The sequence below is a fragment of the Sprattus sprattus genome (genome assembly GCF_963457725.1).
Source record: "Sprattus sprattus genome assembly, chromosome: 4".
Lineage (NCBI taxonomy): Eukaryota > Metazoa > Chordata > Actinopteri > Clupeiformes > Clupeidae > Sprattus > Sprattus sprattus.
Window position 1 is genome coordinate 45,965,283 of NC_137923.1, and position 24,079 is coordinate 45,989,361.

Consider the following 24,079-nt stretch of genomic DNA (forward strand, 5'->3'; position numbering starts at 1 on the left):
GACCCACCTTGGGTAAATAACTACAGCCCCCACAATTCTCCGAGCAAACAGCGTTCAGTTCTTTGCAGTGCACTCCACTTGACAGTAGCTTGCCTGCAGCAAGTGTTAACAAGCGACACGATTGTGTAGAATGAGGATAGAATAAACGCAGCACAATTGCACCCGCGTAAATTATGAACGAATTGATGGAGAACTAGCAGAATGGCTGTTGAAGGTAAGCATGCCAAACTATTATTATCAAAACTGAATGAATATCTTATATTTTCTGCGGATAGGGGGTGAGGAGTGCGACCATGATAAAAACAAGGTGCACAGTCAAGCGTGGATGCTCGGACCGGCGAGCTTAGTCTATGATTGGCTGGTGTTAGTTGCAGCTCTCCCGCATATCTTTGTGTTCCTAGTGCACGTCCACAGCATACAGTAAGGGTCTGAATGGAGTTTACACGAGCTGAGACGAGCCGAGTCACATTCTGTGAAGATTAGCGAATATTTTGTGTCGTTGAGCGCTTAATTCTTACAGCGAAATCGTTCGTCATATAGGCTAACGCATAGACAAAGCGGTGCATTTTGTAAGATGTAACGAGATTTAGAGAAGTACATAAATCGTCACAAATATAACAGCAAAACGTTTGCAGATCGTTAGCATAATATGTGCACAACCAACTGATGCACCTATTAGTGCAACACGTTTGGGAAGACAATTGCCAAGTGTTGGTGAGTTCAGCTTCGTACTATCTTCGCGGCAACCTGGAAGCGTGGAGGAGAGAATCTGCTGTTAATTGACAGCGTGTCGACCTAAGCGCTCTTGGAGGCCCATTTGTCTATTCGTGACTCCCCCAGGAGTTAAACCATGTGTGCTAACCTGCGGCAATACGACCGAAATTAATACCTAGCCTAATAGTTTCGCCAAGCGTGCGTACCACTGGACATCCACAGAAAGCCAGACGCGCATCATTAAGCAGTCGCAGACATGATGCTCGGGCAGTCACCTCACCTGATAGGGGGTATTCTTTGGATTCAGAACCCCATGCGAGGTAGGTATGCAGAGTTGTTGTTTTGTTTTGAAGCGTTTTCTGTCACCAGGAAGGAACTGTGATGCATTCTAGATAATGATAAACCAGTTCCTTATCATTGGTGTCAGTCTGCTATCAAACTCGTTCCAGCAGTTCAGATAATACTGTCTACGTGACAGTCACTATTGAAAATCACACCTGTGTTTTGGCCCATCCTCGCAACAGCCGTATTATGGTAGGTGGGGTAGCCCTCATCCACACGGCTACCAAGCTAGAATGAGCTGTCATGTGATGTAACAGACCAGTGAGCAGTTTTGTTTGGGAAGAAATGGAGCATGGTTGAAATGCAATGCCTCAACGTACCAGTCCAACCCTCAGACCGCTAGTTTGGTCACGGAGGTATCAACCTTATTCTTGTTCAAGATCATGACATCATTTAGTTATATGCATAATGACTGAACAGAGGATCTTGACTGATTCCTTAGACAAACAGTGAATTTGTACTCTAAGCAGACTTTATTCAAGGCTTATAATAATGATGTTCCATTATTCAGTTGTTCAGTAATAATATGAATTTAGCTAAAACCTCTGGTGATGCATGTCATCTGTATAGTGACACAGTCCATACAAACATGCTTTGGTACAAGGGTTTGATGTGGTTGGACTAATTTGATTAGTTCAGTATCACAGCATGACCTCTATTGTTAAATTAATAAACAACCTCTTACCTCAAACTGCTCTGAGACAGAGGCTGGAGAGATGATGTTCTGGTGTCATCGGCATGGTTTCATTAAGCCTAGGGCCAAAGAGGACCTTTAGAGTCAGGCCTGTTGCCATGTCACCTGTACTTGCTGAGGAAGCAGTCACTGACTGCAAAATGGACTGTAGGCAGATGGTGGTAACGATTCATAAAAAGCAGCTTCTAGTTATACACTCAAAAGTGTCATTATGTTGTCGGTTTTATCAGATCTGTCGATCTTTACACGACAAAAGTAAATAGAATGATAGAGGATTGAGCAATTGTACTTTGAATGTTTCTTTTAATTATAAATTATCATAAGCATGCCAGAACACAGTTATTAAAACTCTTAAGGCCTCTCTACATCCAACAGTATACTGTATGTCTTCAACAGTTTCATCTTCTTATGTGTTGTACATATTACATATAGCCAACATACTGTAAACGCGGTTTCAGATGCATTTGTATTTACATTCTAGCAAAAAGCAAAGTAATTTGTTGCCATGTGAAATGTCAATATACAAAAAGGCTGAAAATGTGTACACCTCCCACTGCATTCACCTCAGGGACTTGCAGTTGTAGTGTGAGCATTATTACTTTTGAAATGTACTGTTCGAAAAGCACTGGTAGATTAAAAATAAAAACAAGCTATAAAATGTTTTCATTATTTTTCATAATTTCAAACATTTTAATGTAATAAGCCATTTCATTCAATAGTTGGATGGTTTCTGACTGAATTAAAACTTTGTGCTGGCACTTCACAAGTCTACCCAAGGAATAATTGTTTTTAAAGGTACTCTCCAACCATTTTTAGAAGCTTTTCTTGTGTTCTTTTTATTCACTTTTGTTAATATCTTAAGTGTGACGGTTTGTTTTTGTTTTGTATGAGAAGATATTAGAATTACTGCAAGTCATTGTGTCGCTTGACAGGAAGAGCAGTTACTTAAGCAGCTTGTTATCAGCAAAGATGTCATGTGATTCTTGAGAGATACATCATGATAATTTCTGTGTGCTACTTTCACTTTGTTAAAGGTTCAAAAATGGAAATGTAAGCATTGAAGCTTTTTAAAATCACATTTGAAGATGTGAAATTTAGAAAACATGCACATTATGAAGTGTATAGGTATGTATGATTTATTATTTTAGCTATTTCACTTGCTTTTCCATTCAATTTCAAATAAATTACATCTGTTAATATAGCACCATTAAAAAGGGGACACTCCAAAGCCCTTTATAGAGACCTGCCCAGAACTTGCTAGAACAAGCTTATTAGGGCAAAAGGTTGTGTTTTTCCCCAATACAGTCGTGGGATTCACAATACTGTGCAGGATATCTGTTAAGATCTATAGAATTGATCTGTTTTATAGTAAGACATTATTTCATTTCATTTCCCATAATGCATTGGGATTTACAGTAATGCATTATAAAACACAGTAAAAAGTGCAGATTTCACACAACAATAGTTACAGTATCAGCAAAACTCACCATAGATTGCTGTGAATCATAGGGAGAATCTTGCAGACTATGCTGTCTCTACTCAGAGTCTCCAGACTATACCCCTACGAAAACTGTTAGATTGGGATTGGCAGACTCACATGTAGGTAAAAGGAGTTAGTTAATGGGTGTCATGTTTTTTTTTATTATTATTATTTTTGAACATGGAATTTTTAGAGCAAGTGGCCTTGCAGTATGATGAAGGCTAAAGAGATGGTAAGACATGATCTCTGCTCAGAATGAGTTTATGATGCAATGGTCACACAGAGCCTTCAGCTGCATAAGGAACTGAAATGCACCCCTTTTTAATGGCATCATTGCACAAACATTCAGAGTATGTTGAATTTTGGGGAGGTCAAATCCATATTTTTTTAATTTGATATTGGTTTTCATAAATCACATTCCATAGGACAAAAACTAGGATGAAGTTATTGATCTGAGAACTGTCCTGCAGAAAGTAGAGCTTCTGGCCTTATCCTCATCTTTAACAAGACCCTTCCCTTGTGATACTCCTCTCTCTCTCTCCCTCTCCCTCTCCCCTTTTCAATGCTATTTGCCCAGTGTGAAAAATACACACTTATATCCCCTCCTCCTCCTCTGCAGTCAAGGCTGTGATGTGCTGGAGAGAGACTGTCTGTCAAAGCCCAAGAGTGGAGCACCAAACTGTGGCCCGGATAGGGGGATATGCGGCTTAGGCACCCTGACAGGCCCTATGATGTTCTTTCACAGTGGCCTCCTTTACCTTCTTTAATGTCTCTCTTTTTTTTGGTGTGTGTGTGTGTGTGTGTGGGGGGGGGGGGGGTTGGGTGTTGGTGGTGGTGGTGTTTGTAAGCTCATCACAGAGGCACAGAGGTTATTCTGGGGGGAATTGGGATCGAACAGCGTGTTACCTCGGCCGCTTGATGGATGATTGTGTTCCGGAGCCATAACGAAAAAAAAGAAGAAACAAATGGAATGTCTCCTCCATGGACAGCCATTTTGTTTCTATTAAGGGTCATAAAGTAGATATTATGTAACACAGAGTAATGCCCCTTGAACATTCCAGTGAATGAAGAATGAGTTTATACAGGGGATCAAATGTTTGCTGAGCCCCTTCCATATGATTTAGCACTTCAGGATGTGAAGCTAATTGGATTTTTGACTCAGCAAGGTAGCTATAGCCAGTACTCAGAATCGGAAAAATCTTAGCTTCTCATTCAGAATCCAGGAACTTATTACATCCGCTGAGACCGGGATCAATATGGATTGCTGGATGATGCTTCTATTAATAGCTGTGCCCATTCTATTTTTCCTAGCGAGACTGCTTCCCAATGACAAGGAAAGGGCAAGAAGGTGTAGTCTAATTTTGGATCCAGTTAATATTCGGCTGAAAGGAGGCTGACGCAGTAGCCTGAATTACGATACGGCGTGTGCCATAACTGCACAACTCACTGTAGACTCACTCAAGCCATTGTGTCAAAAAGGAAGACAGCGAGAAGAATGTGGGTCTGGTTGACGAGGGCATTCAAAGTCATCGCCAGACAGCTCATTGATTTGTCGTCTTAATCAGGGAAGGGTCTTATAAAATTCTCATGAACCTCTTCTCATCTCTCGACAAGATATGGCCATGGTGAGCGATGGTTATGGCCTAGAGATGAGACAAACCCTGCTGATGGTAATTCAGCAGTCACTGTAATGCTAAATCAAGTTCTCAAACAGAACCCCTTTTTTAAATAATGCTGTTGGCACAGAGAGCGAATCAATATTTGTTCGTAAGGGAATCTGTTTCAGACTTCAGTCTCAAATTTGCATGTTTGCGTTAGTCGTTAGGTGCTTCGTTGGAAAAATGAGGTTGATTCAGAATGGCTAGCGGTGCTGATCAAAAGTGCTTGAGTTGAAATGTTGTGCAGTGAGGTGATGACTGGGTGATATTTGAAACCCTGTCTGCTATAAACTTTAAAGAGCCATCATTAATTCATGCCAGGTTCATATGGCAGGGCTTTTAGGGTCACTGCAATATACAATTTCAGAGATTAGCATTCACTCTATGGAAATACAGTTCCTCTTCAGCATGTCCTGAAGAAGAACTCTTAAATGTTCTTCTTTGCATACACTAATGAAATGTTCCTCGTAGAACCCTCGAAGCTCACATTTGAAACACCAACATAAATTCTCCCTCTTACTATTGTAACTGATAATACAGAAGATTTAGGCTGAAATAAAACATTATCGTGTATGAGGCAGCCATTTACCCAAGAGAGTGCATTTTGTCTCACAGCTTCCAAACCTCTAAAATGAACTTCATTGCTTATTTTTAGTAAACAGCCTGTCACATCAAGGCACTATCTGTCCCCCAAAGCTGGAAGGGGTTCTGAAAATGAACCCAAAAATCTCTCTGAAATATTAATAGCTGTCCTTATGCTCCATATCTCTGTGGCGTTTGAAATCTATTTATACTCCGTTCTTTTATACCACTTCCTTTGTATTTCATGCCACTAAGAGACTTTTTTTTTTATTTTTTCTTCTACCTCAGTGGCTCAGTTAGCAACGGTCTCATTTTTAGCACAGTTAGTGTCTGTTCTGTTCTAAACTGGGTCAATTTTCTCTCCTCCTTGTTTTTTTTGTGAAAGGGTAGAGGGGGAGAATTAGTGCAGAGCAGAGTGCATCTGTGTCTGCTTTGGGGCCGCGGCAGCCAAACAGATCAGGCGAAGAGGGGTTAGGGTTTGGGGGGTAGGGGGGGTTGTTTAGGACTATGGAAGCCCTGAAGGCCGCCAGAACTTTTCTTTCCTCCTCCTTTCGCGCAATGCTAACATTGGATGCGCTGTCAGTGTGAATTAAGGGCCAGACACCGCAAAGCCAGATCCCCAGTCGACAGGTTCTCACGGACGGACGCACAATACGGGCCGGGCCTGGGACAGGCTAGCACCCAGGGAGAACTCCAATCCCAGCCCCCACTGTATCTCCTCGACTGAACTCAGAGGCCGGCGCTAACCCATTTTTATTTTTGGAGTGGAGAGGGAGACTATGCCTTTCTTCCTTGGCCAGCTGGAGGAGTAGAGGAGTGGTGGAGATGCACACTTTTTGAGTTTGTCTTTCTCTCTCTAGCCGTCTTTCTCTCTCTAGCTGTCTTTCTCTCTCTAGCTGTCTGTCTTTGTCTCTCTAGCTGTCTCTCTCTATCTGTCTTTCTCTCTCTAGTTGTCTCTCTCTTTAGCTGACTTTCTCTCTCTAGTTGTCTCTCTCTAGCTGTCTTTCTCTCTCTAGCTGTCTTTTCTTCAAAGGGTTAAATTATAACTTCAGTGCGTTTCTAACAAGAAGCCTGGGGTGAAGTGTCTGTCTTCTGTGGTTGTGTCAAGCTAAAAAGGCACCGGATGCCAAAAAGAGCCCGGGTGACGTAATGTTGACTTTCGAACGCCTCTTGAGTGACAGTTTCTATGCCAACGTTAGCATTACGTAATCGGGTCACCACGCAGGCCGGGCGCTTATTAGCTTTAAGTCTCAGAGTCGTTCGAAAGCCATCAGCTACTTTTTAGTCGCTTAATATTGTGCCTTAACGGACACTACGCACCCGGACACTTTTTAGCTATCAGTCAGAGAGTCTCAAGAGTTGTTCGAAAGCCATCAGGTACTTTTTACACACTTAATATTGGCTGCCGGTCTTTTGTAAGTAAGCACACATCAACAGGTTTCGTGCGCTAGCATCTATATTGCTAATAGCAATTCCTCCTTTTGTGCGACAATATTAAGCGACTAAAACGTAGCTGATGGCTTTCGAACTACTCTTGAGACTCTCTGACTGATAGCCAAAAAGTGTCGGGGTACATAGTATCCGTTTAGGCACAATATTAAGCGAATAAAAAGTTTTAGCTACACCTGCCTGCTGGTAACCTGTAAGTTAGCAATGTCCGCTAGCATGTCAAAGCTAGCAAGCCCCCGTTGTTCTTTAGTAAAATGTTGTGCAAACAATGCCCTGTTTTGTTCAAATTTAATTGTGGGTGCCGTCAGATATGTCTTAAAATCACAACACATTAAGGACTTTCTTAATTTAAGCACAACAACAGATGAATAGCTTCAAGATAGCTCGTTACACTAGCACGAGCTAGCTAATGAAATGTGCTTACTTTGATACTATAACCAACTAGCGAATCAACCACTTTCCTACCAAAGTCAAACATCAAGCACATGGTTGTTTTGGTTGGTTTATTGTAGGTCAAATACAAGCAAGCTGGTCTCAGGTAGCAAAGTACAATGCAAGATGCTCTGAGGTAAATCGCGTTAGGGTGACGTATTGGCATTGGCATAGCAACTGTCACTCAAGAGTCGTTCGAAAGTCAACATTACATCATCCGGGCTCTTTTAGGCATCCGGTGCCTTTTTAGCTTGACAGTTGCATAGGCCTATCTCTCTCTCTCACACACACACACACACACACACAAACACACAAACACACAAAAATACTTCTGTCAGTGTAGATTGAGTTAGAGCAGTGGAACAAATACTGTATTGTTTTGGCCATCTATCAAATCATTCTCTGTTCATAAGAGATGAAAGAAAGCCTGTCACCATCACTCAAGGTAAGAGATTTCTGATATTAAGGTCATTTTTAGCAAATGGTTGATGGGTGTCCAAGAGTCAATTCTGACAGATCTCATTGTCAGAAAGCACAAGCAAATTAGAAAGCAAGTCAGAATAATCTCTCTCTCTCTCTCTCTCTCTCTCTCTCTCTCTCTCTCTCTCTCTCTCTCTCTCTCTCTCTAATCTCTCTTTATTCGTAATGTGATGGTGTGAGCCTTGTTAACGTTGTTTGTGTTCTATTATTAAGAAAGTTAGACCGAGGTCTAATAAAGGAATGTGAAACATCTGTACTCTCTCTCTCGCTCTGTTCTCTCTGTGCATTCTGTCACTTTTGACATAGAAAAGAGCAGCTGTGTGTCAGTAGCTTTTGCCTGGAAGCTGTCATGTCCTTCTAACCTCCCAAAGGACACACACACACACACACACACACACCCACACACATAGGCCATATCAGTAGGCTTCACCTTTAGGGCGAATCTGTCCTGGTGCATGCCCACCCACACACACTCACACACACATTAGGGCAAAGCCCTCGTGGCACACAGCTGGTTTTTTCGTCTCCAGGCTCACTTTCTGGGTCACACACTCTCTCACCGCCACACAAAACAATTGCGAAACATACACCACCCACCCCCGTGCTCTACTTTGAGGCAGAGAGTTGCCCTACAGTACGCGGGGCAACTTCACTTCGCATTACTCATCATCAAGGTTCCCGCCTCGTAGCTTGGCAAGGCTGGGGAGACAGTGAACCGCAGAGGGCTTGCTGCTTGAGAGGGGTGTTCAGCTACGGATGCTCTGGCCATGCGAGGAGGCTGACAGGGACTGAGTGTTCATTCAGGACCTCGCTCCAGCTTCTCTGTAGGTTTGTGAATGAGTAACAATGGGAGGAGGGAAACGGAGGAGGAGGAGGAGGAGGAGGAGGGTGGTGGACGATGTCTCAGTGATGCATGTCTCTCCTTTTTCCATCCTCTCTCTCTCTCTTTCCACCGTCATTGCGCATGTCACAGCAGCAAGGGGGAGAATGTTCCGAGCTATTTATAGGAACTGTTGCAGAAAAAAAGCAACATCCCTCTGGCGCTCGACCCACACTTTCTCCTCCCCTCCACCCACTGCTGCACCCGTGCAGCCGGTTAAATCATCCTCCCTCTCCATGAGTCGGGGAAACCAAGCCGTGACTTCCCGGTTGGCCTTCGCTCATTACCAAACCTCACCACCCCCCCTCTCTCTGTGGTTGTGGTTTCCCGGTTCTCTGCCCGTGTTGTGCTTTGTTTTCTATTCCCTTTTTTTTTCTCTGTTCTCTTTCTTCCTTCTTTCTCTTCTCTCTCGCTCTCTTCCCTCTTTCTCCACTGTCATTTGTCTTTTGTTTCTTTCTTTCTTTTTTTCTGTGCTGAAGAGGCTCCCTTTACAACATATCTAATTCAGCCGTGTTCTGCTGCTCTGTGGAGGGGAAAAGAGGTTTGGAGTGATGGAAGGAAGGAAGGCAGTGAGGGGGAGAAATGGAGAGTGAGCGTGGTGCCGTGCCGTGCATCCTAAGTTTTCTTTGTTTGAAGAGGAACGCTTCCTTCTCATCGCCCAACACAGGAGGCACATCAATGCCACCCCAGTGCTCTCTGCAGCTCAGAAAACAATACACTGTCTGTATGTGGGCCTCTTTTAAGGGGAAATGAAGTAAATATATAAAATTTAGGAACACTTAATTTTCCTCATATGCTATACAGTATATAAATGCATAATGACACAGATTTATTTACTTCTCACTATTTGGCCTGTCTGAATTGCCCTTTCTGGGTGACAAATGAAGAATCATTTAATCTTCCTCCTTTGATTCATTCTGTCTTTGATTCATTCTGTCAGATATTGTTTTAAGGATTTGCATAGTTTCTGCTTTCAGCATTTAGCATCAGACAATTTACTTTGGTTGAAAGCCTTCTGAGGACACTGTGTCTGCGGGCGCCTGAATGACATTTCATGTTCTCCGGTTGTCTGTAGGGCTGTCCCCGCTGCGGAAATGGCGTGTCGTGTGGAGAGTGGCGGCTGTCCGCCTACCCTGGCAACAGCTATGGGGAAGTGCGCAGTTATATTTTTCTTGTCTTTAATTCCTGGCCGGGATTCTTGTAATCGTCAGAGGGCCGTGGCCCGGAACAATTCCTAGCAACTGTCCACCGCCTGGCCCCGGTTCAAACTCAGGCCAGGGATGGATTAAGTGTCATCCCCCCACCCCCTCCCCTTCCTCAAACATAACCCCATCCTTCAGTTGAGTGATGGTGTAGGGGGAGAACAGTCTGACAGGGCAGGGAGTACAAGAATGTAATCATCACATATATGTATTACATGGATTTGAGCTCCTGAAAGGGCTCTGACTTGAAAACTAATGTAATGCTCATGGTTATTTTATGTTGACCTACTCCTGCACCAATTGAAAATCAGAGAAAGACAGTTTAATCCCAGATAGGGACTAGTGAGGTAACACAAATTAACTTTTTGTTTAAGTCATAATTATTTTTGGCTTGTAAGATCATCAGGATGCATGACTTATTCAGTGCCTACAGAATATGAAGTATTTATTCTTACTGTCAGCATGCGCAGACATGTTGAAGTCTTCCGCCCCCTAGTGAGTGCTGATGCACATAACAGCCTCAGCCCCCGGGGGCAAATCACTTGTCGGTTGTTGTACTTTGTAAAGGTGACATCAAGGAAGTGTATGCATTTAAAAGGAATGTAACTTGTCCCGATTAATAACTCTGACAGTAATCTGTAACTAATTTAATGACCATGTCGTTTCCTTCCTTGAACATAATTAAGTTACGGTAAGACGAAGGTAAAAAATCCTTCCCGTAAAAGACTGTCACTTGCCATAATGACAGGAGTGAGTTAGTGTTCAGGCACTTAACACATATGTTCAACCAGGGGCACGCCAGGTGATTAAGCCAAGGAACTAATGCTGGGTAAACACTTTTTGAGCTTTCGGTGACTATAAAAATGACTGTTTGATGCCATAAGAATTACAATTCGACGACAGATTTGTGAGCAAATTACACACTGACGAATTCTAATTATAGAGTGTGATGAGAAACTCCTCTGTTTTTGATGTGATAAAGCCTCCATGTATCTCAACGCTACGTCGAACCACATTTTTCAGGAAAAAACACTCTTTTGGAATACCTGTGGCCTGAGGTGTATCAAGCTATATAGAGAGGAACGACCACCCCAGCTTAATCAGACTTTGAAACAAATTGGAGTAGATGATGTCCTTGGAAACTCAGCAAGCCTTTGACCCTGTGTTAGTGAGAGTGGGAGGAAGGAGAGAGATGAACCACAATGTTAGACGTAAGGAGTATGTGGAACTTGTTTGGTGTTAATCGTTCTTCCTAGGGTGAGGGAGAGCGACATCTGGTGTTAATCTCCTGGTACTGACCCTCCAGGTCATCTGGTTAATTTTTCCTGGTTGTTTGTTTACCTTCTATAGCTGTCCACTGCAACCTGGGCCAGAACGGCATCGACCACCAGGTGTGCTCAGAAGACATCACCTCTCAGCTGGAGGAGGAGCCCATTGAGCAGGAGAGCCTGGGATTGGATGAGGACAGCCCCATCTTTCCCGAGCGGAGCCCAGGGTTCCAACGGCGGTCCCCACCCCAGCGGTCCGTCTCAGAATCGGAACTCTCGAAGGTCAGTGCCATCCACAGACTTGCAGATACCCCAAACACTCTACACTCACTCACATACTCTCTCACACGACAGACAGACAGACAGACAGACAGACAGACAGACAGACAGACAGACAGACAGACAGACAGACAGACAGACAGACAGACAGACAGACAGACAGACAGACAGACAGACAGACAGACAGACAGACAGACAGACAGACAGACAGACAGACAGACAGACAGACATAATTTGAATTACTACACAGATATCAGTGTATTTTGCATTTCATTATTTAGAAAGATCAGATGTGTTTCACTACGAAAATATATAAGAGTATTTTATGAAAGGAAAAAACACATAGAAGTCCCCTTTCACACAGGCATGCATATGCACACACAGACGTGCAGGCAGATAAGATCAAACTGTAACCCCAGGTCATACCTCTCAATTGTTCCACATTGACAGAAACAAAACAAAATAATTTCCGATCATTGCACATCTGATAGTTCCTGTCTCTGCATTGTGTCTCTGAAATGTGGAAGAACCCGATGTTCTGTTATGTCTATCTCTCTCATCACTCTACGTGACAGGGGTGTCATTATGTTTCCGGATGGAAACACCAAACTTATGTCACCTCTTGAATAACTTGTTTCACTGAAGGCTCTGCAGATTACACTGTAGTTGTCAACCAGAAAAAAATCTGAATCATAACTGAGCCTGAATGCTATTTGTCATCTCTTCCTTCAGTGCAAGTGTTATACTGTAGTCATATAGTCATATAGTCACAAAACTCTTCTCCGTAATGTCTTATGGAGATCCACTGGGGCTCCATGCTATCACTTATACCATTAGCCCCAGGTAAGAACACATGGATCTGATTCATTGTAAATGCACATTAGCATTGTCTTTGCACCGACCCCACCTCTTTAATCTGAGTTTCTACCACAACAGCCGCCCTCTGTAATGGTGTTTCTTTTCTGATGAGCGACACAGTGCCTGCAAGCCGACCCAATCCAATTTCAAGCGGCCGTTTTAAGCGATTACCAATTCCCAGAGCGTCTTCAGCTCCTCCCTCCTTGCCCGCGGTGAAGACGGCCTCATCAACACATGCCACGGAATAATTAACAGCAAGCATTTTTTCTTGCGTGAAAAAGATAAGGAGAAAGAGAGACAGGGTTGAAGACGAGTATTGGCTTTGAATCCATCTGTGAACCCTGGGTAGTTAATTAACTGAATGGCGTTGATAGGGGGAATGACACTGGGCCTCAGTCTCTCACGGAGCGCTGCAGGGCAGCCCGTGGTCTCGAGCGCTGCCAGTGGCGCAGTGGCAGTCCAGCAGAGACAGCAGCCCTGTAAATATACTGTGGAAAATATAACGTCCACCAGGTGGCGCTCTGGCTGCGTGTAAAACGTAAGTGGCAGCTGGCAGGGAAGCTGATTTTTAGCAATCCGGTAAAAGTAAAATCAATAATGGCCAAATTTTTTTATTGCATTAGTTTCATTACCATAATCATCAATTGTTTATCGTTATTATATAAATAATAATAATATATTATACTAAACTATTCCCTTAACTTGTTTACAGAGCAACTAATTATGGTATAATTGTACGTGTCTTTTACCAAGTGTTATGAAAGCGTATTCAATTATATTCATAATAAAATTACTAAGAAAAAAATCATGAGAATTTGCTGTAAAGCCCACTGTTTTCATAAGGAGCATGGAGTGTCTGTGCTTGAGGAACATCCAGATTCTTTGCGTACATGGTTCTCTCTTCTTGACACATAGTTCTTATTTTTCTCTGTCGTCCTTGTAGCGTTGCTATAGTAACGCACAAAACACCTCAGTTGTATAACGTCTTTAATTATGCCAAGGACAGAGTGACACACATGTACAGACGCATACACACACACACACACACACACACACACACACACACACACACACAATCACACTTTTCTAAAAGCAAGTGCTTTTTCTTCACTTTTTCAACTTTTCTCTCGCTGTCATGTTCTTTATTTCATGGCTCCCTCTGCTCAGTGCAGCGCTGTCAGTCATCCTCTTTAATTGGCTCAGGAATCTTAATGGGGCTCCGCATCCAATTCTGTCTTTGAGGAGCTGCGGGCTAGCAGCTGTGGTTCCTGCACTGTTAAATAGAGCATTGAAGCGCGAGCTTGTATTAAAACAGAATATAAGTATGGACTAAAGAACTCGCAGCTCTCTTCGTAGTGTAGAACACACAGAACCTCACAGAACCTTCCTTGGACAACTGGAGGAATCTTGAAAATTCCTAGTGTGGTACACGGTATATAATCAATATTGCTTCTGACTAGTATTGCATGTTTCTTCAGTGTGATGCACTTCTGTCTCTGTCTCCCTCTCATAGTCTGACTAGGACACTTCATTCACCCTTAGGTTTGTCACCCATTCTTTGACTGTATCCATTGGATTGTACCTCTAATGTGGCATTTAGTTTAAAGCCTGTGAGGAGTCACTGCCTGTAGCAGAAGGCGTGCTGGAAGTTCAGCGACATGTTAATAGCGCTGATTTGTAGAGCCTATGGGCTGAGTAAAGGAGGTTTATAGTGGAAGTGGCCATCATGTAAACCAATGCAGTGCTTGTTCTAGATATATGTGGGTGCAAATCGTGTATGTATGCATGTATGTACTGTTTGAATATGCATTCCTTCACCTTGGAAACCAAGTCAAACAGGCATTGGGCAACTTTCTGTTTGAATAATTCCCTGAATTTGCAAATTCCACAACTGCATTGTGAAGGGAAGTCTTACTACACTTTGGTTTCTCACTAATAGCTCGTTCAGAATATCCCTCCTGGTAAAGAACCATACTTTGTGATGCATTTTTTACCCATTTATTTGGGTTTTTAGAAAAGGCAAAGCACATCTACTTACTTATCATCGTACTTATGTATTTACTGTGTGATGGTGAAAAGTGACCGCAAAATGGAACATCGTAATGATTAAAGGAAAGGTAATTTCCGTCATAGCGTCATTTTATGCAGGTCTTCAATTGTTTTGTATCATCAGCTGTCATGGGGACAAACCAGTCAACACCAATATGACATTATTTTGTTCATCCTATGCTTTCTCCATTTTGATCTTTTTACTTCCTTGAGCGCTACCTATTTGATAGAAGGAAAGCAGGTGGTTATAATGATAATAATAGATCGCTATTTGGTTATGGTTGATTTTAATAGTCGATTTTCCTTGCAGTGAAAGCTGTAGATGAACTAGATATAAAAAAAAACTATGTAAAAGTGTCAAATGTCTGAAACAGGATGATGGAGAGGGAGGCAGGAGCGTGAGGCCTCTCAATTGCAACCGGTTCAATCACACCACTCTTCAACAACAACAAAGAAACAGGGCTCTCATTTACCACCTCTCAATCAAAAGGCCCTTAATCAAAAGAAGAAGTGTGTGTGTGTGTGTGTGTGTGTGTGTGTGTGTGTGTGTGTGTGTGTGTGTGTGTGTGTGTGTGTGTGTGTGTGTGTGTGTGTGTGTGTGTGTGTGTGTGTGTGTGTGTGTGTGTGTGTGTGTGTGTGTGTGTGTGTGTGTGTGTGTGTGTGTGTGTGTGTGTGTGTGTGATGAGAGCAGGAACAGTCCACTCAACTCCCACACGCTTACCTCCATGTCTTGATAACCCACTTCCCTCTCTCTCACCCTCCATACTGAGACCTGGGAGGTTTTTCCCGGCTGCAAAGCCAATGATATTCAGCACTTAAGTTGAGGAGGCTTATTGCTCTGCAAGTCAGTTTATAGTCTAAGTGGACTGACCGATTTAGAGGTTTATGGGTCAAACTTACATTAACACAGATTTCCCTACCTTAGTTCCATTCAATCATCTAATAAATGTTCCGTTATTTGTATATAAAATATTCTCTGTATCTTCAACACATTTGCTGTAAAACATGAAAACAACAATTAATTACATTTGTGTTTACTGTGGTGTGAGGAAAATCATGTGTGTAATTATAGTAAACATTTTTAGCATGTTCTAACCGTTAGAATCTAACGTGTGCTTCAAATGTGAGGTGAGAAATATGTGAAACCACTGTGGACACAAACAGCTACCTCTGATGAAATGTCTGTACCCACAACTTAATAGTGCAGTGCCCCACATTTTATTACAGTGCATGAAATGCCCTGTATTGTTATTCCTAGGCTTCTTCTTCTTCTTCTTCTTATTCTTGTTACCTTTTTCTGCGATTAATTCAGCCCGAACCGCTTAACGTAGAAACTTCATTCAAACTTTGTCGCGTAGGTCTTGTAAACGACACTTATGCTATGTATTTTTCACTTTTCTAAACTTTATACATTTTAAGATATTAAAGAAAAACGAATATAAATTTCTCCCATTGACTTACATTGGGCCATTATGACATCATAATAGGGTATTTAAACTGGCTTGCACCTGTGCTTTACTGACACCTGTGCCAAATCAAAGGAACCTCCTCTCTCTCTGTCCCTCTCAATTTAACTGTAACTAGGAACATTAAGACACCATCCATTCTTTATTTTTTTCTCTCCATCTCTCCATCTTTCTCTCTGTCAACTTTCTCTCACCCTAATTCTCTCTTCTTCACTCCATTTTTATCTCCTTTTTTCAATATTTTCACTCTCTTTATCTCTTCATCCAGAGCCACTCTTGTTCACTCTTCTTTCCTTCTTCCACTCTTCTTTCCTTTCTTATTTTCTTCTTCCATTTTTCTTTCCTTCTTCCACTCTTCTTGCCTTTCTTTTTTCCTTCATCCACTCTTCTTTCCTTCTTCCACTTTTCTTTCCTTTCTTCACTCTTCTTTCCTTTCTTCACTCTTCTTTCCTTCTTACACTCTTCTTTCCTTTATTCTTTCCTTCTTTCACTCTTCTTTCTTTTCTTATTTCCTTCTTCCACTCTTCTTTCCTTCCTTCACTCTTCTTTCCTTTCTTCTTTCATTATTTCACTCTTCTTTCTTTTCTTCTTTCCTTCTTCCACTCTTCTTTCCTTTCTTCACTCTTCTTTCTTTTCTTCTTTCCTTCTTTCACTCTTCTTTCCTTTCTTCTTTCCTTCTTCCACTCTTCTCTCCTTTCTTCACTCTTCTTTCCTTTTGTCTTTCCTTCTTCCACTCTTCTTTCCTTTCTTCTTTCCTTCTTTCACTCTTCTTTCTTTTCTTCTTCCTTTCTTAACCTTTGCATTTCATGCACTGGTATTTCCTTCAGGAAATGCATTTTCTAGTTGATGATTAGAATTCAAATGTATCCTGGGACCTCCAAGCTCAGATCCCAGACTGTGGCCATCATGGCCCTGGAGCTGCCCTTTCTAAGGTATTTTATCTCTTACCTCCAGCCAGGAAATGTGAAGCTCTCCAAGCCGGTGGCCTTGTGGACCCAGCAGGATGTGTGCAAGTGGCTGAAGAAGCACTGCCCCAACCAGCACCAGATCTACAGCGACTCCTTCAAACAGCACGACATCACCGGTAAGCAAACCTACTACCCCCTTGCCATTCTGGCTCTCACCTGTGGATAGATTGGACAAACTTGGGTGCAGTATCCCTGGGACAACAGTGTCTGGGATGAATACAAATGTTCTCTGTGTTAAAGTAGGGCCCTTGTAAATAATTGAACCTGGATGCGTAGCAGGCCAACCAGACAGCGCTCAACTTTGACTTGAGGAGCCAAGCTGAAAGCTTGGGGGCCATTGTTAGATCGCACCCTCTATTGCTGCCTTCAAAATAGGGCCCACTCTGTCACTACTGTCATGGGGTCTCATGGTTTCTGATGTGTTGAGGGCCTGTCAGGATGATGGCTGCCTTGTGTCTTTCTGCTGAAGCCTTGCTGAGAGAAGTGTCTGCCTTTCTCTGACACTTTCTCTATCTCTGCTGCCTCTCTCTCTCTCTCTCCCTCCCTCCCTCCCTCCCTCCCTCCCCTCCATATTCTTGTAGTTTATCCCCAGTAACAAGCCCTCTCTCTACAAGGTCACGCCGCCTCTCTTTGCCTCCACCACCACATTAGCGAGCATATAATGATAAGGCCGCTAATTGCCATGTTGTCTAGCCACCTCTCCCTGGGAAAAAAAAGCATGCTTGTATTATGTTTATTAGTGCCACAGGCATCTCCTTGGGCGAGAGAGCTTTTACAGTACGTAACACATTCGCACAGCAGGAAGTGCATAAGCACTTTTTTAACATTTAAGCAAAGTGGCCCTCATTTCAAATAATTGCCATCAGGCTTTTGTAGTGTTTCTATTCATGACCTTGGCGTGCCTCCTGTTACACATTGGGTTCTAGTACATTGCCCTCATGCTCGCTCACAACCGTTCCTGCTCCGCTGCCTAGCCGCGTAAGTACCACCGTCATTTTGCAACCGACTCGTCACAGAAAAATCCCTGCGACCATTGTGCTGATCGTCGTCAGATGTGGCTTATAGGGCCAAGCATCAGGTCCCATTAGCGCTAATTTATGCGGCGAGTGTGCGAGTGACTCAGTGCATCTGACAATGCGGCATTAATTAACAGCACCCACTTAATAGACGTCAGGCCTTGCTGATTAGGATCACAATGAAATTTGCATCCCTCCCCCCTCATCCCGGCTCATATAATGGCATGCGTAGCGTGACGCCTTTATTTCAGTAAACAAAGGAGATCAGTGTTGTAATAATAAATGCTATTCTCAAGGAGGTATTGTTATGATAGAGAAAAAACATGAATATGAATGAAGTGTGCAGGCGTTGTTGCCTGGGATTGAATCTCAATATCTGAGTCTGAGCTTGAATATTAAATTTGCTCAGTCTCGGATTTCCATATCTTGATGAAGAGAAAATAAATAATGAAATATGGAAGAAAGAAAAACAGCCCTGACTCAGAAATCTTCCTTTCAGAACTCATAACAAGCAGCAGAAAGATGCCTGGTTTTTCCCAAACATCCACGATCCACCCAATTAGGGACAGCTAATTACGAGACTGCGCAAGTCCTATGGAGTTTGGTTTATTTTTGATTACTTTTTTCTCCTCAATTTTCCGTCTGTAGACAAAAGTGCAGATGATGAGCAGACAACTGTGCTCGTGCCAGTGTCTGAGCGTGGCCCAAAAAATACAAAACGTTTCCTCGCTGTCGCCAGCAGTGATTGCCAAGATTCCCTTGCAGGCAAAGCCTTACTCCCTTCCGAGAGACTCTTGGGTTTTGACTTTACCACGAGCTGTCATTAAAAATGCATTAAAACATATTAAAGCATAATTAGATATTAGTCCCTAATCTTTCGTAATTACAAAGACTCAAATCCGGCCGGGACCCGGCCAAATGAGTTAAATACACATCTCCGATAGCGTAGGTGTAATCAGCAAAGACGACGTGAAGACACATGTAATCTGCTGAGAGGGGGGAGTGCGGGTGGCGGTAAAGACTGAATGCAAATTTGTGTGGGTGGAAGATAGTACCAATCTCGGAGGGAGAGAGTGCAGCAACACACAGCTCAGCAAAGATGAGATGGATGGGGTTAGAGCGGAGCGAGGTGGGGTGGGGAGGTGGGGTGGGGTGGGGTGTTGAGCAGAAGCCGGAAACAGGCGGACAGACAAGCCGGTCCGATCCAGGCCCGGTCAGGCCGAAATGAAAACCAGCTGAGCAGATATTTCACACACACACACACACACACACACACACACACTGAGCAGATATTTGGGAGTCACTGCAAATTCAGATTCTTCCCTTGTCTTCCTCCAGGAGAGTGTATAAATCACACAAGGGGCTCTGGGTCTCTCTTCTTTTTCTCTCCTTCTGGGTGTTGATTTTTTTTCTGTCTGAAGCTATTTCACGGGGCAGGGGGAGGTAAAACTGTTATTTATGGAGTCGTTTACAATCCTTGGTGATGGTTTCATGAGAAGCCAATGCAAATAACACACGCTACTCCACAAGGTGAGGCTCGTAACTGCCCGGGTAAAGTAACCTAAGGCTCCCCTTGCATCATCTTTACTGATACACCTTAAAGCTTCTCACCACATCAACTCAAATGTAAAAGCATTTCATGGTGCAAGGTTTTTTTTTGTCATTTGTCAAGTGTCATTTTACCACTTGTGTCATTCAGACAAGGGTTCCAGAGCACCATACTTAACTTTGAAGAGGAACAGTAATGTCCATCAAGGGTTTGTACCACATTAAACCATTAGAATGTTTGAATGTTTGAATATCTGAGAACGTTTTTGGAATACCAGGTGTTCCTCAAAAGGTGGTTGCTGAGTAAGCAAGAAATAAATAGCTATAATCTTCTCGGTGCTCAACTGGAAAACGAGTCAAGGGGAGATCAGTTTTAAGGGTCACGCTTGTCCGCCCAGCCAGAATGACTACAGGGACTGATAAATCTCTTGTCTTTTTTGTAGCCCGTAGTTAGGAAAATGACGGTGAAAAACAGGCCGGAGAGGACAGATTTACGACAAAATTGCGATCCCGTCAGGCTTAAACGCCCAAGCAGGAATGGCAGAGCTTATGGTGGTTCTGCTCTCTGGTTTGGGAATGACACATCTGTCTTGGCTACTCATGGAAAAGAGGCAAGTTGCAGTAATGAGAAGGAAAGAGTTCAGTGCCGTGGAACAGGGTTGCAGTTAGTCAGCACTTGTGGATAGTGTCACTTATGTGTGTGTGACTGTGTGTGTGTGTGTGAGTTTGTGAGTGAGAGTGTGTTTAGAAGTCTGTAGAATCATAGTTCCTATCATGGTTCCTATCATGGTCACCAGGTTACATAGTTCAGGTAAGATGGAACATGACTCACCTGAGGTTGTAAGCGGAATTATGGGATTGAGATGGTTGGAGCAAGCTATGGTTGAGCAGTCTTGCAAGCTATGGTTTTGTGAGAACAAGACTAAAGGACAAAGCTGAAAGTAGCATACATTGTTTGCGTTTGTTATAATTGAGTGGCATAAATCATCTGGGAAATATGTATTTGAAATGTTCCCCACCATTAAGGCAGGCTTGTGATTGGCATCCAATGCAAATCAGAAACTATCAGAAGAAATAGGACCATTTTAGAAGAGGATGAACACTGATATGTATCATCAAGAACATATGGACTTTCCTCACCCGTTCTCTCGATCTCTTTCACTCCTTATCTTCCTCTTATCCCCACTCTGTATTTACTCCTTGCCCTTTTCCTGATTAATTGTCTGTTGGCACATTTTCACGGCCTGTCACGTAATCGATACGGCCGTCCAAATCACAGATAGTCTGGATAGGATTTCCAGTGTGGTTATGTATGCTCTCTCCTCCGCAGCTTAATTCAAATAAAGACGCATGACAGAGAGCACATGGCCTGTTCCCCCCTTATCTGATCTAAACTCTTCAGCTCCTCTGTAATTGTGCACAAAAAGACAGTGAGTCATGATGTTTTTATTGTGAACTGTGTCTCTGTTAGCAGGAGCTAGCAGGAGCATGCTGTGGAAAAGCTGTGTGCGTGTGTGTGTGTGTGTGTGTGTCTTTGTGTGTCTGTGTGTGTCTGTGTTTGTCTGTGTTAGAAAGAGAGAGAAGGTGTTTCAAAGTCTGAATTTAACACATTTTGACACAAAGGAAATCTAGTCTAACTGAAGATTCCAACAGTTTCATCATATCAGTTATTTAGTGTAATTACGGTACTATCACTTTGCAAACTAACTTTTCAAATAGATGTGCATAGCACAAACGTTTGTGTGAGGAGATTGGAGATGCAAGTTATTATTTCTCTGAATGAATGAAGGCCTTTTCCTATTCACAGACACAAAATACTTTTCGGGCAAACTGCAGATTAAGCCATTTGCAACAACCATGACCTGAATATATAAGGTTCCCTTAAAATTGCTTAAAATCATTTTTGTTCTCCTAAGTGCAACTTTCAGTGGTTCAGAGAGCACACACACACACACACACACACACACACACACATAAAAAGGCAAAACGAAGGACGAAAAACTATTTTCACTCTCATGTCTGCATATGTTTGTGTGTGTGTGTGTGTGTGTGTGTGTGTGCACGTGTGCACATCCATGAGTGTGTGCACGTGTGTTGCCTGCGTGTGTTGATCTGTCTTTGAATCCCCTTCATCCTCAGCCCCTGGCTCCCGTCTGAGGGGTTAGTCAGTTCAGGCTTGTGTGCTCCAGACAGACCCTGGAGGCCTGAACGTCACCCAAGAAAACTGGGAGGCGTAGAGGGAGGGAGGGAAGAGAAGGTTGGGGAGGTGGTGGTGTATGGGGTAGGGGGTAGGGGGGTAGGGGGTAGGGATGCGCATTTTCCCCCAGAGGCAGCAACCTGAGCTGGGACTGACATGCACCTTTGGCTGGGCTGGGGCTGGGCTGGGGCTGGGGCTGGGGGTGGGGGGGTATTGGGATGCAGCTGCATGTGAAATATGTGAGGTATGCTCTGGCGTTCACCTGAGGAGCTCTCTGTAAATGTGCTTTCTCTATCTCTCTCTCTCTCTCTCACTCTCTCTCCCTCCCTCTGTCATTCTTCCTCTCTCTAGTTCTCTATCTGTCTCTTTCTCTTTCCCTCTTGTCACCCAACCTCCCATTTCAAGCTCTCCAAAAACTACCCTCATTTTTAAAACAGCCATTTTTCATTCCCCTTATCTCTCTCATTTTCTCTCTCAACCTCTGACTGTCTCAGAGAGGCCATTTTGAGGGAAAGCGTCCAAACTAGACAGGGAAAGTGAGGTTAAGCTGAAACACTCTCCCCCACCCAACTTTCTTTCTCTCTCATTAACTGTGTGTGTGTGTGTGTGTGTGTGTGTGTGTGTGTGTGTGTGTGTGTGTGTGTGTGTGTGTGTGTGTGCTCATGCTTGTGTGTGTTTGTAAGTGTGTGCACACATAGTGGCTTGCATGTGTGCATGTATGGTGTGAGAAGAATGACTAGATACTCTTATTTGATATTATGCTATTATACTCTGTGTTCTCTGTTTCTTTGTGTGTGGGGGTGACCATGAGTGTGTGTGCACGTGCGTGTATTTGTGTGTACATGTGTTTATGGTGTGTGTATGATTAGGAGAACGACTGGATACTTTTATTTGATTATATGCTCTCCTGTTCTGTGTGTTTGTGTGTGTGTGTGTGTGTGTGTGTGTGTCTTGCACTAAAGGTCATTTGTCAGAGGCACTGCCGCCACTATCAGGGTAGAGCTGGAAGCGGGAGCACAGAGCACATAAAGGGCAGAGCAGCAGGCCGATCGCCACCGATAAGACTGCCCCATCACACACACACCAGCACAGCAGGAAGCCTGCTCCCTCTCAATATCTCTGTGTGTGTGTGTGTGTGTGTGTGTGTGTGTGTGTGTGTGTGTGTGTGTGTGTGTGTGTGTGTGTGTGTGTGTGTGTGTGTGTGTGAGAGAGAGAGAGAGAGACTTGTAGTGTATTTCATTAGTATGTGTATGTATTTCATGCGTATGTAGTTCATTTTCGATGTGTGTGGTGCTGTATGTTTATGTCTGGAGAGTGTGAGGTTACGTGTGTATCTGACATGTTTGTCAAGTGTGTTTCTCCAGGTTTACATGATGTGTCTGAGCTGGTTTATACGTGTGTCTCATACTAGTGAGTAAAGGCTGATTTATGTTTGCACATGGGCTCTGTTACCCCACGGCCTACGCAAGTGGCCTACGTGGTTGTAAACATTTATACCTGTGTATACAAACATAAACAAAGATGGCGAACCTACCGAGCTATGCTGTTCCTATGGAGTTGATTACACGCAGAAGCATAAATCACTCTTTAATGTGTGCATGTCTGTCTTTGTCTGTGTGTTTCTTTGTGGGCATGTGTTTGTGTGTGGAGGGGTGCTTGTGTCCGTGTTAGCGTGTATGTGTGCATGTGTGTGTGTGTGTTTGTGTGTCCGCTCGTGTGTTTGTGTGCATATGAGTGCTCTGGCACTCAAACCCTCCACTTTTTGGTGAGACAGATCAGGAGCAGCCACCAGGAGGAAATGGACGCCGGAATGATATTTCAAATTGAATCAATACGCTGCGAATGAAGAACACCGTGTGCTTTAAGCCGCTTTCTCAGTCAATTGAACAGAGATGAGTGGATACAGGGAGAGAATGCTGAGAGGGAACCAGAAAAAAAGAAGACCGTTGATGGTGTTAGCTTTGGTAGCCTGGCCCTGTGCCAAACACTGCGAAGCAAGTGAAAAAGTGAGAGAAGTAGAGAGAAAGAGAGAGAGAAGTAGAGAGAACGAAAGGGAGCAGCCTTTTCATTACAAAACAGCAGAGAGATTGCTGTCTTGGCCTTAATATGAAGGGGGAGTAAACACTAAGGACAGTTTTGCTCTTAACGTACATTCATTCTGCTCGCACTGAACTGTCAAAGTGTTTTTCCTCCTTAAGGCCTCTTTGGCACCCACGGCCCACCGCTGTGCACCTTTTGCAGAGAAGGAACACTACGAGTACTCTCTCTCTCTTTCTCTCTCTCTCTCTCTCTCTCTCTCTCTCTCTCTCTTTTCGATTTGCTCTTACAGGCATTCAGAATGGCTGCAGCATGCACCTTATTAAAAGGCACAGGAGCTAATACCTATATCGATCTGCATATGCAAAGACAAGATGGCTTGGCACTGCGTTCCTGGGCTTGCGTTGGCTCTTTAGGAGCCTGGATAGAGAGCCTGCTTCCTGTTTCTAATTAGGCCCTCCTGCATAAACATATGGTGGA

The 24,079-nt window shown here is 43.3% G+C and overlaps 1 protein-coding gene across 1 annotated transcript in view; it reads left to right on the forward strand.

Moving 5' to 3' along the window:
- Window positions 1-970: 970 nt before the first annotated feature.
- Window positions 971-24,079, forward strand: part of samd12 (sterile alpha motif domain containing 12) — a gene marked incomplete at both ends in the record, with an annotated part of 62,258 nt that continues 39,149 nt past the window's right edge. Inside the window, 3 exons of the mRNA XM_080837508.1 lie at window positions 971-1,034; window positions 11,264-11,463; window positions 16,788-16,917. Coding sequence (XP_080693634.1) covers window positions 971-1,034; window positions 11,264-11,463; window positions 16,788-16,917 — 394 coding nt within the window. The remainder of the gene's footprint in view (window positions 1,035-11,263; window positions 11,464-16,787; window positions 16,918-24,079) is intronic.